General features: G+C 41.4%; 1 protein-coding gene and 1 long non-coding RNA gene across 3 annotated transcripts in view; one reads left to right on the top strand and one right to left on the bottom strand.

Annotated features, from left to right (window-relative positions):
- LOC107051772 overlaps positions 1-13,876 on the bottom strand; it is a 45,730-nt gene that overhangs the window by 29,591 nt on the left and 2,263 nt on the right. The gene's annotated exons all lie outside the window — the stretch shown is intronic.
- The window catches only part of INTU (inturned planar cell polarity protein), a 43,439-nt gene continuing 41,215 nt past the window's right edge, over positions 11,653-13,876 (top strand). Inside the window, exon 1 of the mRNA XM_015276636.4 lies at positions 11,653-11,796. Within this exon, the coding sequence (XP_015132122.2) occupies positions 11,684-11,796 (113 nt within the window). The 5' untranslated portion in view covers positions 11,653-11,683. The remainder of the gene's footprint in view (positions 11,797-13,876) is intronic.

A 13,876-nucleotide genomic window follows, 5' to 3' on the forward strand; every position in this document is an offset into this window, starting at 1 on the left:
GGGCACATTTCATGCTCCAGTGCCTCAAGATCTCTCATTTATTAAGTTCCATCTCATCAGGGCTGAGCTTTGCACCTAAGTCCCCAGCCTTACCAGCCAGTAGCAAAAGAAGAATCTGCAACCCTGAGCAGAAACACTTCCAAATCACATGATGTAACTGTTCCAGTGAAATCAATAGTGTCAACTCCCAGAAGTATGCTTTAAGTAAAAACAAGCTGTTAGCAGCAGGCTGAACTGGGGACTACAGATTTGATGCTGGTCCACTGGAGAGCTCTTTCATTTGTAAGCATCCTCTGCAGATTTTCTATAATTTCTTGAGATATTTCTGTGTAACCACAGCTTTAAAGTTTTCATTGACCATTTGTGATTCGTGCAAGTTTCTGTTATTTTTATAAGCCCTAGGGCTTGTGACAGAAAGAGAAAGTCCATTTGATGTTCCCCCTTGCCAGAAGTTGTTCTTTATGCTTGTTATTATCAGACAAATACACAATGCAGTAACTTTGCCACCCGTGTTCTCAGAAGTAGTTGTATTTCACTTTTTTGCTTTTTTTTTTTTTTTTTTTTTTTTTTTTTTTTGGTCAGGTATGTTGAAAGTGAATTTGCAACATTAGCCTAGTGATAGAAGAATTCAATTTCCTTCGGGTTTTAATTTTTTTTCTTACAAAACATAATTTTTCCAAAAGCACATCTGTATTTTGGCCATGGAACACAATTCAGATCCTCAAACAATTTATTTTCTGTTTGTAAAAGCACATCCTAAGCCACTATTACTATATGTGCAAATCTAATACTATGATTCTAATGCTGGGATTCTACACTGGAATTTGCACAGAGGCTTTGAAGTAGCAATGGACAATGATTCCCTTTTGGAAAAGAAGCATCATCTTGCTTTCTTATTTCAGGACATGATTCGTAGGATTTCTAGCTACTACGTGTTCCAGTTCTCCAATGGGAATATGTCTTTTCTGGGGCTCTTTTTAGATCATGGGACAGAATAATTTTCACTAGAGTTGGATTTTATCTCTCTGCATGTGTGCTAGCTTTGTATAACATGCACTTCATTTCCACTCATTTTTCCAAAAGAAAACTCAGAGACATAAAAATGAGTAATGACTTTTTCTTGATGTGGTAGGGCACTTGAGCACTGTTCAGTTGTGACAAACAATGCTAAAGGAGCTGGGGAGCATAATAATATGCAAAATGACAAAAGAAAAAAAAAAGACAGATTTCATCAATTTTGGTCACAAAAAAATATTTGGGTATAAAGTATCACAGAGCTACTTACAGATCAAAGCACAATAAAGGCTAAAAATATGGACAGATCCTTGGCCTGTGATGGTGCATAGCTCAGCATAGGTTTGCAAAACTGGAAAGAATCAGAGAAGCAAGAGGAAGTGGCCTTTCCTTGCACCATTTCATACTGCTGTCTGTCCGTGTGTCAGGATCTGTGCTTTTCTAAAGAATAAATACCCTTTTGGGCATCTGCCATATTACAGATACATACAAACATGTAAAAGGAATAAAGGGATAGGAAAAGGTAAGTAACCTCTCTCCTCAAAGGCATTTCTCTGCTGTATTTCATGTGCACAGCTGTGTCTCGGGAACTTTTGCATCCTTGGAATTTTCTCTGCAATATTCTTTCCAGGAAGAAAGATCAATGACATGTATTACAGGACATGGGAAATTCTGAAGAGCCCACATTTTTTTGCAAGAAAATCAACGAAACATCTTGCAAGTTCTCCTATCACTGACAAATGAATTCCAAGCTATTCCTAAAATCCCCCTTTGTGCATACTTCCTGTCTTTACTTTGCTTCTCTCTCTATGACAAAAACATTGAGTTCAGAACTCACTTAAAACAGCTGCTAGTGAAATTATCAGTAAATCTGTTAAGTTTTAAATTGAGTTTGTACAGTGCATGGGGAATAAAAATATATATCATTTGCTAGGCCAGAGATATCCTGGCGTATGTAATCCTAGCTGACCAGATCAAAGTGACAAAATGCCACTTTCAGAAATGGATCTACCTAATCTCGTTTTCCTTCCTTTTTCTGAGAAATTAATGTGCAACTTCAATCATGATGGTTTGTACTGTGCATGACGTAAGTGCTTGCTGGTCAAAACAATCATGCTAGAAGCTGTTTCTCAGTCTGCAGGTGGCCTTCACAGCTTTTCCCACAACACTAGTAATCTTTTATATACTATTTCCGTTGAGAAGATTGCACAGAAGAGCACCGTGGAGTTATCAGACTTCTGTGCACAGGATTTTTAAGGCCCCCTAGTGTTTCTTACTTGAGAATTGGAATCTATAGTCAGTGAAAGGACATAAGCATAGCTGTTTAATTGGATTTTTAAGACCCTCTGTTGATACTGAAAACAAAACCATTGCAAATACAGCCCTATTATGAAGCAGAGAAGATCAAGTAAAACTGTCTTCAGCTGAGAGAGGCTGTGGGATGACTTCAGTGTTTAAAATTAAAGCAGTGCATAGCAGGACTTCAACTTCTTTCTCAAACTGTAAGACTTGGTTTATTGGTAAATCCATGCATTCAGCATATGCCTGCACAAGAAACATGACTGATAAGTGCTTGTACCTACAAGCACCTAAGGCATGTGATGAGAAGGTAGCTGTGATGTGACACTATCCGCTGCCAGTGCAAGAATTTCCAGAGGCTTTGGGCCCAGGATTAGATAGCCCTGTCCCTGTAGTGCTGCAGTCTCCCATCAGCTGTATGATTCTATGTGCTGAATGAGGATGAACAAGTGGAAGGAATCAAAGTAGAAAGAGGCCATCTCAGATCAAAGGTCCTTGATAAGATAGAAGACAAATAGGTGAGATTCCAGATATTAGAAGCAACTGAAGTAGCATGATAATTTGATTACATTTGCAGTAAAAGAGAGCATTCTGTCCCAAACAGCTCCATTCAAGAACCATTGGTGAAGGGCGAATGATTGGACTGGATGATTCTGTGGGTCTTTTCCAACCTTAGTGATTCTATGATTCTGTGATTCTATGATTTTTAATTGTGGTAAAATGTCTGCTACTGTGACACAGCAAATTTGAACATAAGTGGCCATTTAAATAAAATTTTACAGTCTTGAGTTCAAGATCTGATCCATAATATTGGACGTAGAGATTTTCTTTTTAGCTTTTTGTAAGTCTTCGTGAATTAAATATGGAGACTGGTGATGTAGTCATTACATGGCCTCCACACTTCATGTTTGTATGCACCCCAGACACGGACACTAACAAGTACAGCTGCCCCACAAAGGCTGTCAGAAGTGAAGCAAAAGACTTTGGAAGATAGGCTTTTGACATCTGTGGATAGGAAGAAGGCTGTGAGATAGATAAATAAGTTTTCTGGCTACTTCTTCAATAATTCACATAATGGAATGGTTCTTATTCCTCCAGGATGTTATTTCTGGCCACTCACAGGTGCATGGCTACATCACTGAGGCAGTTTAAGTGTTATTTACTTAGCCAAAATTTCCTCCAGGCTCTAGCATACAGACAATTCAGGCTACTGGTGGAAAGAAGTGGGGATGTGAGAGGCTGCCATTAAACTATAGCAGATGGAACACAAAGAAATGAGAACAGGTTCTAGAAAGGCAGAATCTTGGAACTCCCTGGGATCCCTGTGTAGTACAGATCTTCATATTGTATCCATAAATATCAATTTACTTCTTCAGTAATTTCCTGAAAATTGTCCAGTATATACTCGAGGATCAATTGTTGGTTATTTTGTTCACAAAATATCTCCACTGGAATCATAAAACAACCATCAAAACTTACTAGCAAATTGCTTTTGCACTTGAGAGGGGACAGTATTAAACAGCTTATATTTAGAAACTTTGTTTGTGAATATCATTGTTTTCTGTAGCTTTACATGGCAACAACCAACAAAAACTCCTGAGTGCCTCAACCTAACAAAATACAGTTATCTCATAAGAAAGTATTTTAATTTGAAGGACGAGAAAATGAGCTCAATACTTGCCTGAATTCATATACAATATCTCAACACATCAAGAGATGGACTACTCTTCAGAGCTGTTCAGCTTAGAGAAGTACCAAGTATTTGTCAAACACCTACGTAGTTCCATACCTGAGGATGTTCACACATTCATGGATATAAGTTAGATAGTCAGGACAGGCAGAAGACAACAGGCCCTACTGTCCTAACAGGGACATAATACCTCTATCATAGGGTATTCCTGCCAGTGCATCCTCTCCTCTCTGGTTCCACACCACTCTGGTCACATTAGTCCTACCCATCCCACTGGCCAACAGGTGCTAGCACCACTACTGGACTGCTAAGTTCAAAACCTCGTTACAGGCAAAGCTGAGCATCCTTCATGAGCTGTACAATACAGAATATACTGCTTTTATTAAAATTATTTTGTCATTTTACAAAAAATTATATGCAAGTCATTTTTTAAAAAGAGCATAATGGTGACATACAAAGTGAGCTTCATGGAACAAATGGACCATAATATTATTCTTGGCCATTGAGGAGGAAGAAATGGTAAACTGCAACACAGACAAAGGGGAAAAAAACTTCAAGCAGATAAAAAACCTACTTGTTCTTTCACGTTCTTCGGAGAAAATAGCAGTCGAAACAAGTTAACCTTTTTGCCAGTATGTAACATTTTGTGGCAGTTTGTCATCCACTATGTTCAGCAGGAAGAAAATTAGGCTCAGTATTTTTCCCAAGTGGGTTTATTTACTGTTTAAGGGCAAGGCAGGTAAGGGAAAATACAGCTAAACTTTGTAGGACAGGGACAATTGTAATGATGAGATGTTGGTTTCCTTACATGATTTGTGCAATCTGCAGAATCAGAAAGCCTTAGAATTGATGGCACATTTGGAGACTAAAACCTAAGCTCTATAATTCTAGGTAGCTAGAAGATTGGAGATGGAATTCAGTGTTTCCACTAGGCTGCCACATACAAGGGGGTTTTTTGGTACTTCTTATGGTCAAGATAATTGAGGATTGCATAAATAACAAGCAGGAAATGCATGACAAAACAACAACAACAACAAAACCAACCTAGATACTATCTTTAATTCTCTTATTTGAAATATATATATATATATCTAGAGATTGAATCCTTAACTGAACTCTTAGGGATACATCCTCAGGCAATTCCCATTGATTTTGACAGTTTTCAGGCATCTAAAGTCCTTTCAGGATGCAGGTCTTAATCTCAATCATGCTTTTCCTTCCAAGGACCCTGAGGAAGCCCAGAAATAAGTGAAAAGTTTTAGCTCATCCTCCTCATATGTATACTAGATGGAGAAAAGACCAGAAATAAGATTTTAATCAGTAACTTTTCACGTGTCTAGAATGTTTAATCTACAATAACTTACTTTTATAAGTCCCTAATATTGGTAAATAATGGATAAAGATTTAGAAAAAAATGCCTATAAGAAAGAGGGCCAGGAAGCATTAACGATAGAGATAGCAATAATGTAACATCCTTGATTTGACCAGAAATTGTTTGTGAAAGGCAGTAGTTTAGCAGTAGAGCAGTTATTCCCAGTTCACAACAACTTTGCTCAGCACCAGGTGGTGCTATTCTGCTTTTTAAAAAATCGTATGAACTACTAAAATATTAATTAAGCTCTGATTAAATGTGAGCTGGAGAGAAAAGTACCTATTTTCTCAAGCTATAAGCCATTTCTGGGACTGCTCTTTGCCTTATGTGTTCATATTTTTAAGAAGTAGATGATTGTCAGTAGACCTGGTAAGAAAACTTTAAAAATTTTTAGTTTAAAAAATAATTCAACTTAGCTCATGATTCATCTGACTATATAAATTGTTGAGTCCAAAACAAAAAAGCTACCTATGCCTCTTCAAGCAAGAAAAATCAGCTGAATCCAAAAGCACTGGTTGTGAAATAGCACACAAAATGTACAAGCAAATTTGGGAATTATGGGCTGGGTATTGAATTTGTTTTCTATAATTTTCCTTGTTATATTTTATCAGTCTTTGCAACATATTGATTTCATTTATATTGATTTTTAGGTCTTTGCTGAGAGTAAATGATACACTGATGTGAGCTGAGTGATGCTATCTTACACTCTGCAGATTATCAATTATGCTGATTGTGGAATGGAGGCAGCAGAATGCAAAGCTGCTTTTTACATGGTCCTGGAGAGTGACTTTTTACACAGTCTGATAGTAATATGACTAGGTGATGTAGTCTGATAGTGATTTAGACAAGGTGTTAGAAGGAATTCTTTACTCAGAGGGTGGTGACGTACTGGCACAGCTGCTTAGAGAAGCTGTGGTGCCCTATCCTTGGAGGCGCTCAAGACCAGGTTGGATGGGGTCCCAGGCAGCCTGAACTGGTGGGTGACAGCCCTGCCCATGGCAGGGGTTGTAACGGGGCAAGCCTTAAGTTCCCTTCCAACCCAAGCCATTCTGTGAATCTATAATTCATTCTATGATTCGATGAAAACTCACCCGTGCCACAGTTCAGTCTTTTAAACACAGCAACAGGCGGTAGCAGCCTAAGTACACATCTTCTCGTGAGCAATAACCTATCCTGTCATCTGAAAACAAATATCCACCCGACAAAATTGCTGTCATTATCCAGTAATAATCAGCAGAAGACCAAGCAATACTGGAAACAAGCCAACATAGGCTTGAAGAAAGCTCCCACACAGAACTGCAGAATTTATACATATTCATCTGTTAGAGGTCACAGCTATGAAAAACAAAAACTACATTCGGAACTATCTGTGGTTTTAATACAGTAGAAGCACATTTGGTAAGGAATCCATTTACCAGAAAAGGCAATATAACACAACACTGAATGACACAGTGTTAACTGACCGGTTTCCTTATTGGTTTTCATCCTTTGTGGTAATGTATAGTGCCTGCTTGCCCACCATGTCCAAATATAAGCAATTTTCAATTTATAAGTAAAAAGGAAAACACATATGACCCTGTCAGATGAAAAAAAAAAATCTGTAGGCTGTCAAATCTCTGTATTTTCAGATGAGCAGAAAATGTGGTCTCTGGTTCATTATTCCTGGATCTGTTCATTTACCATAGCTTAATGAAATACGAGATGTGAACTTGACACTGAGCTGCCCCAGTTTATAGCTTGGCATAACAAAATAAATGGAAGTAGACAGGGGCTTAAGTTAATACGCTGGACTATGAATTGCAGCTGGTAGGACACATTCACAGTGCCTGCTCTGCTGTCTGTTACAGGAGTGGCTTCATAAGGAAAGACATGAGGAAGGATGCAATAGCCAGGAAAGTAACCTTGTGCTCAACCAGCAATTTCCAACAGCCCTTAGTTTCTGAGCTGAGTGCAGTAAAGTACCACATTCTTCACTCGTAGGCATGACTGAACTGAAATAATGGCTTTTCCTATGAATGTATCGCCAGGACAAAAAATGCTAAGGGCAAATATAAACCAGGAGAGACCAATCCTACTTGCTTAGCACTACTAATTTCAATCAGATCCCTTACAGTCTTGTCAAAACTTTTGTTTTAATCAAATGGAGTTACAGTTGACTGACCTTCATGCAAGATTCATACACATCCCATCCTGGGTCTGCAGCCAACAGCAGCCCAGTTGGCAACTTTGCAGTATATTGGGCTATTGGGCTAGTACATGCTGACTCGTGAGGAGTGGGAAAGTGAAATATATGTAGAACTCATTGATAATTATCTAATATTTCATTCTCTAAATTCAGTGGAATGATGGAATACTTTTCCAAAAGATTTCAGCTATCCACACAGAGCTAACAACTCATGGCTAATGATATAAGTGGTGAATGATAAGCACAAAGTAATGATAAGCTGATTTTTACCTCACATAGGTAATGAAAGCAGATCAGTGTTTGATCCCCAGGCACACTAAAACTTACTAGCCAACTCAAGGAGGGTGTTGCAATATTGCAAAAGTAGCTTTTTTTGTCTTTTCCAAAAAAAGTGTGATGATCCAAGGACTTCTGAGACCGACCCTACAGGAGATTGTTTCATAACTAAGAGACCAACTACTTATTTAAGAAAAAAACTATAAAAACACTACAGTGTCAGAAAGAGATCTCTGTCATAAACAGAGCATCAAAATACTTTGCTATTTCTTTTACATAAGAAGCACCAGAAGAGCTCTTTAACACAGCCAAAGGGCCTTCATAAGGCAGCTCAACTGGCAGGAAAAGTGCACAGATGGAAGAGGAGCCCAGGCATGCTGCAATTATTTTGCATGCCAGGGTGCCTGCTAAAATTCATTTCTGTTGTCATTGCTCTGTTTTTAACAGGCTTAACATCCTTAATGCTTTTGTTTCTTTGCATTGCAGAACTTTTTAATCTTTCTCTAGTTGCATGAATTTCCCTTGATTCAAAAAACACTGTAACACCACATTCTTAATACATAATTAAATACCAGAACTGACAAACCTCCGATGTAAAGATGACCTTAATCTTCTGTGGCATATTGTACACATGCTAAAATTTTGCTGAAAATACAATAAAACAATACTTCATATTCCAGGGAACCTCCAATCTCTGACTCTACTAAAATAATTCTTGTAAATGTCAAAGGCTGGTGGATTTGTAGAAGTTGCTTTGAGAATTAATCCTTCCAGCACAGAACTCTCTTTTAACTTTAGAAGCTCATGTGCAGCAAAGGGAACATAAACGTATTCAGGGGAAAAAACTGTACAGCTTGAATGTATTCATTGTATCACTGTTGAATTTCTGCCCCCTTTTCCTTTTTCCAGTTATCTGCAAATATTGAGCTTAGCTACATTAAATGTGATAAAGTTGTAATTAATATCTAGAAAAACACTCTATTTTTTCTGTTTATCAACAACAAGATACTGAAGTATCTGTCATTTCATAATCTACATGCCCCCTCCCCTCCCCCCCCCCCCTTTTTTTTTTTTTTTTTCCATTTCAGCTCTCTTTTTTTTAATGCTTAAATGCTTTTTTGGTGAGTTGTAAGCAATTCTAATGCAGGTTTTCACAATCAATTTTAAGCTCAGGTAAAAATATTAGCACCAGATGATATTATCATGAAGGTCAGCAATAGGTGGTTGTAAGTAACACCAGAAAAAAAAAAGTGATCTCCTGTGAGAAGGATCACGAGGACAAAGGAAAAATGACAGATATCCTGGAAAGGCCTTCTGGCGATGCCGTGGGGTTTTGATGGTAACGTTTGGTTTTCTTGTTCTCTACAAGCAAACTCCAGCCCTAGAAATGAATTTTGCATTGCTCTAAGCAAATTGGAAAACACAACACTACTGTGTACCAAATTAAACATCACTGCTCCCTCAGGTATAAAAACAGTACCAACAAAAAATGAATATATCAAAGTAAATCTCTGCCGCTTACTGCTCTGCTGCTGTTACGTAATGCTGTGCTCATAACCACATATAAAGGACTGATGGGAATCCAGTGCTCCAGATTAGCTGTTCAAGTCCCAGGTCTGTTAAATTCTAGACTAACCTTTATAATCTCAGTATGAATGTGCAGGGATTTCTGCTTCTCATTTGCCTGAGACTAATATACACTGCTAGCAGCTCTGGCTCTTAATCATGCTGCTGTCAGATGTTAAGCTGCTGAAGGCTGATTATTTCAAGTTACAAAATATTTTTTTATTAACTGATGCTACTTTCAGCAGCACCAACTTTGCTTTTCACTTTTCCAGTTCAGCTTAAAATGATCTGTTTTCTCTTTCCCACTTTCACAAGTCTCATTTACTATAGCAGACACACTGTGAGGACACAAAAGTAGCTCTATCTGTGAATAGGAGAAAAATTTCTAACCCTGCCACCTGATCTGTACTTCTAAGAACATTTGCAGGTGAAACACCTCCAAGTTTCACATCACGTGTTGCCCATTGATGTAGTCACCCAGAAATATGGATTGTGCCTGAGCAGCTTCTCAGGGGACAAGACAATCACATTACTTCCAAATTAAGGTGTAGTGTATGGGAACTGTTGAGTCACAGCCTGAACCACTCGTTGATCACCTGGTGAAAGGACCAGCTCAGCCCTGGAAGCACAGGTGAAGGCAATTCACCTGTGTGACCAGAAGGGGTGGAGCCCGGCTGCACCTCTCTTAGACCCCATTTAAGGGTTGACTGCTGCTAGGGAAGGATCTCTGGTTGGAGATTGCTCTCTTGTGGAGTTTTTCCCCTATGAGCCTAGATCTTTGGAGACAGGTGAGCATTCTTTCTGTTTGTCTCTTTGCCATTCCACTGGGCTAATCTTACTAGCTGTAACAGTGTGGTATTGCAGAAAGTTCTTCTCACAGTGTCTGCTGCAGAAACATTATGATTATTTAGAGACTGCACATCCAAAGCTCCTTCAGTCACTGCATCTTAGACCCAAAATTCTGATACACTCTCAGCTTCCCTAGCACCACGGCCCTGGTGCTATAGAACATGGCAACATAAAGAAGTTTTAAAGTTGTAATCCTGGATAGTACTGTTGCTGTTGCCAAACTTGGACACAGCAATTTGGCTGTGGGTAGTTCCCACATCTCTGAATGCAGCAGGATTTTGAGGAGATTGCCCTTCCCTTATGAATTTTAGCTGGTATTAAAAAAAATAATAATAAATAAATAAAGAAAAAAAGAAAAGATGCCCAGAGAATTCTATTCCTATTCATGGATACCTGCTAGTCCTAAAATGACTCTCTCTAGATTGAGATGTTGCCACTGCCTCTTTAAGGCAAAGTCTTCAGAAAGCTTGGAACTTTTGTTTGAGGTAGCGGCCAAAACTCCATGGATTTGGGTGATAAAACATCCGATGGCTTCCAATTTGTTACTCATTTTGTATTATACAGCAGTCCTCCTCCTAATGGTCCTTGGAGAAAACAACTATAGTAAGACAAAAATGAAGTTATCTCAAACATACTAATTGAGAAACTAAACCCTCTATTTTCAATAACTGATTGCAAGATCTTACTAGCTAGTGATCTTAAATTGCTTATAGAAGAAATCCAGAGGAGATGACCCGTCCAACTAAAGCATCACAGAAACCTGACCTCCCTGTGTTTGGGAACAGAGCACAAATGATGGCTATGCACAGGTAAGAAATAAGAACAGCAGAGATTTGGGTCACACATCTCCATTCAGCCAGTGCACTGTGTCAGACAGGAAATTGTTACAGGGCCCTGCAACTCTCTCCTCATCTGGAAGGACTTGTATGTTTTATATATATATATTTTTTTTTTGGGGGGGGGGGGGGGGGCTGAGGGAGGGCAAAGGCTGGGTTAGATTTTGTGAGATTGACATTTTTAGCACTGATACCTAAGGAAAGAGAATCAACTGGATAATTCAGTGGCTTTAATCAACAGGAAAACAAGTGGGGATAAAAGGTTTTTTCACCCCGCGGGGAGGCTCTGGGACAAAGAGTCCTACGGCTTCCAGTTTGGAAGTATCCCACCGAATCTACTACGATAGACCACCGTTTTCTGAGAGCCGCTTCCCGCAGGTGAGGATCCGGGACGGGACAGGCGTCAGTAGGTCCCAGCGCCTTGGCGGCGGCCCAGCTCTGCCCGACCGCCCCCGCCCCTCGGCGCGGGCCGCGCTTCCCCCGCCCCGCGGCGGATTCGGGGGCTGGACGGGCGGGGCGGCGGAGGCGGGCGGCTTGAAGGGTTCCCACCTGCCCGCTGCCTCCCGCCCGCAGTCCCCGGTGCCGCGAGGCGGGCGATGAGGGGGCCGCGGGCGGGCGCGATGTTCGCTGCGGGCAGGTACAGCATCCCGCGGCCCGTCACCAGGAACCTGGAGGACCTGGACTCGGTGCAGAGCGTTCTGCTGCACAGGTCAGCGGCGGGACGGGGGCGGGAGGCGGGCGCCGTGCCGTCTCTCCGAGGCTCGGCGGCGGGGGGCTTTGCGGCTTCCTCGCCGGGCTCGGGAGGCTGTGGCGGGGAGCGGGCCCCTCGGCGCAGCCCGGCTCGGAGCGAGAGAGGGGCAGGCAGCGGTGGGGCCCGAGCCCCCGGCTCTGCGGAGGGGCTCCTCGCGGCGGCCTTTTGTTGCCGAGGCAGGAAATGAAACGGGCCGAGCCCGCGTCTACCCTCGCCTTCTCCGGGAGCTCGGGCTCCCGCGGCCCCTCGGCAGGCAGGTGGGGCAGCGCGCCCAGCGCCCGGCTCTGCGGGAGCTGTGGGAGAGCGCGGCGTCTGACGCGGGTTCAGAGATCGAGGTGACAGAAGCTGTTGGATCGGTTCCGTGAGCGCTGGGAGCGCTCCTTCAAGGAGAGAAGGAAAAACTTAACTCGTGAACAAACCTGAGGTGGACAATCGTTAATGAACGTGCAGGAGAAGCGCTGCCTGCTCTATCCCTGCCTTCCTCATCCCTAACGTGCAACGTCCCACGGTATTCCACCACAAAGAAATCGTACCGATAATACCTTACCCGATCGGCCGTCTGCGGCGCTCTGAGAGCCGCCCTCAGTGCCACCTCCTTCGTGCTTAGCGGTACAAGGAAAGCACCATCCCGTTCAGTGGTACTCAACAGAAGCGCATCTGCTCTGAGAAGTACACGTTTCCTCAAGTATTTTCTCGGCTGTGTTGATTGATTTCCCACTGTAAAGAAGTGGTCTCTCTCCCAGTGCCAGCTCCCAACAGATATTGCTATGGGAACTGATTATTAGCTCAGCTTCCCTCCAGCTGAAAGCACCCAACGGAATGAATAGTTGCTTGAAATGCCTGAGGATGAAAGCAGTGATTGCAGCAAGCAGGGTGCTCGAATTGGCCTGTTCCTACGCTGCTCTCTGCAGCAGCTCTGTAAGCAAAGAACTTGCCTGTGTACTACCAGGGATCCTCTAGTATCTGAAATCCTGTGAATGCATTTGTTAGCGACTTGATAAAGAAACATCTCGTTTTAAATTGGATTAAATACGCTGCCCACTGGTACTGCTTACATCAGTGTAATTTCAGTGCAATCAGGTACTCATTGATACATGCAATATTTGCATGTTGATGTGTCTGCTGTGTGCAGCAGGTGATGCTAAAAAAGCTTGTAGGTTTCAACTGAAGTAAAAACAGTAGGAAAAGTCTTATTTGAAATTACAGCTGCTTTCCATGCTAATGGGAACTCTTAACCTTCTGAAATACTGTTTGTGATTTGTTTTAACAATTGCATAGAAGGAAGGGGATGCAGGAGCTTTAACAAAACAAAGAACAGTCAATTTTATTTATTCGGTACTGATTTGTTTTCTTACAAAATTTCAGTTCTTTTGGTCACAGAGGTAGCTTGGAAAGTGTATTGGCACTTCACAGGCATAAACTGGATGCTCCTAAGTGTCAGACAGAGTTCCCTCGTGGTGAATGGAGCAGTGATTTGCTCCTGTATACCAAAGAACTAATGCTGCCCCCATTTTCAGCCTTGAGTTGAATGTTGCACAGCCACATCCATGATTCAGGCCCAGCACGCCTTCCTGAATGTGAATCAGTGAAACCAGTCTGACATACTGTCAGTGAATCGTGAGTCCTGGGAAAACTGCTAAAGCTTGGAGTAACTATACAAAACCCAGCAGGGCAAATTAGAGTAGCTGCAAACAGAAATCCTAATTTTTCCTGTGCTCTTACAGCTAACTGCTAGAAAAGACTGCAACTCCAGCCTCATTCCTTCATCAGGGTGGAAAAATCAGTTGTTGATGTGTAACACTGAAAAAATGTTAGTAGTTGAAATTTTCAAGTACATGGATAGCGGTTAGAATAGGAGATGATAAGAATCCCTTCAGGCAGACCAAAATTGAGTTGTATGCCTTTTTTCCTCCTTCATTAGAAAGGACTGGTATACCTCATTGGTATGTCCTATGCACTATCCCCTTTTAACTGCAATCTACTCCTGAACACAAATGTGGATCAAAGTAGACTTATTTTTAGAGCACGACACATCTTG

The sequence above is a fragment of the Gallus gallus genome, chromosome 4, assembly GCF_016699485.2.
Source record: "Gallus gallus isolate bGalGal1 chromosome 4, bGalGal1.mat.broiler.GRCg7b, whole genome shotgun sequence".
NCBI lineage: Eukaryota > Metazoa > Chordata > Aves > Galliformes > Phasianidae > Gallus > Gallus gallus.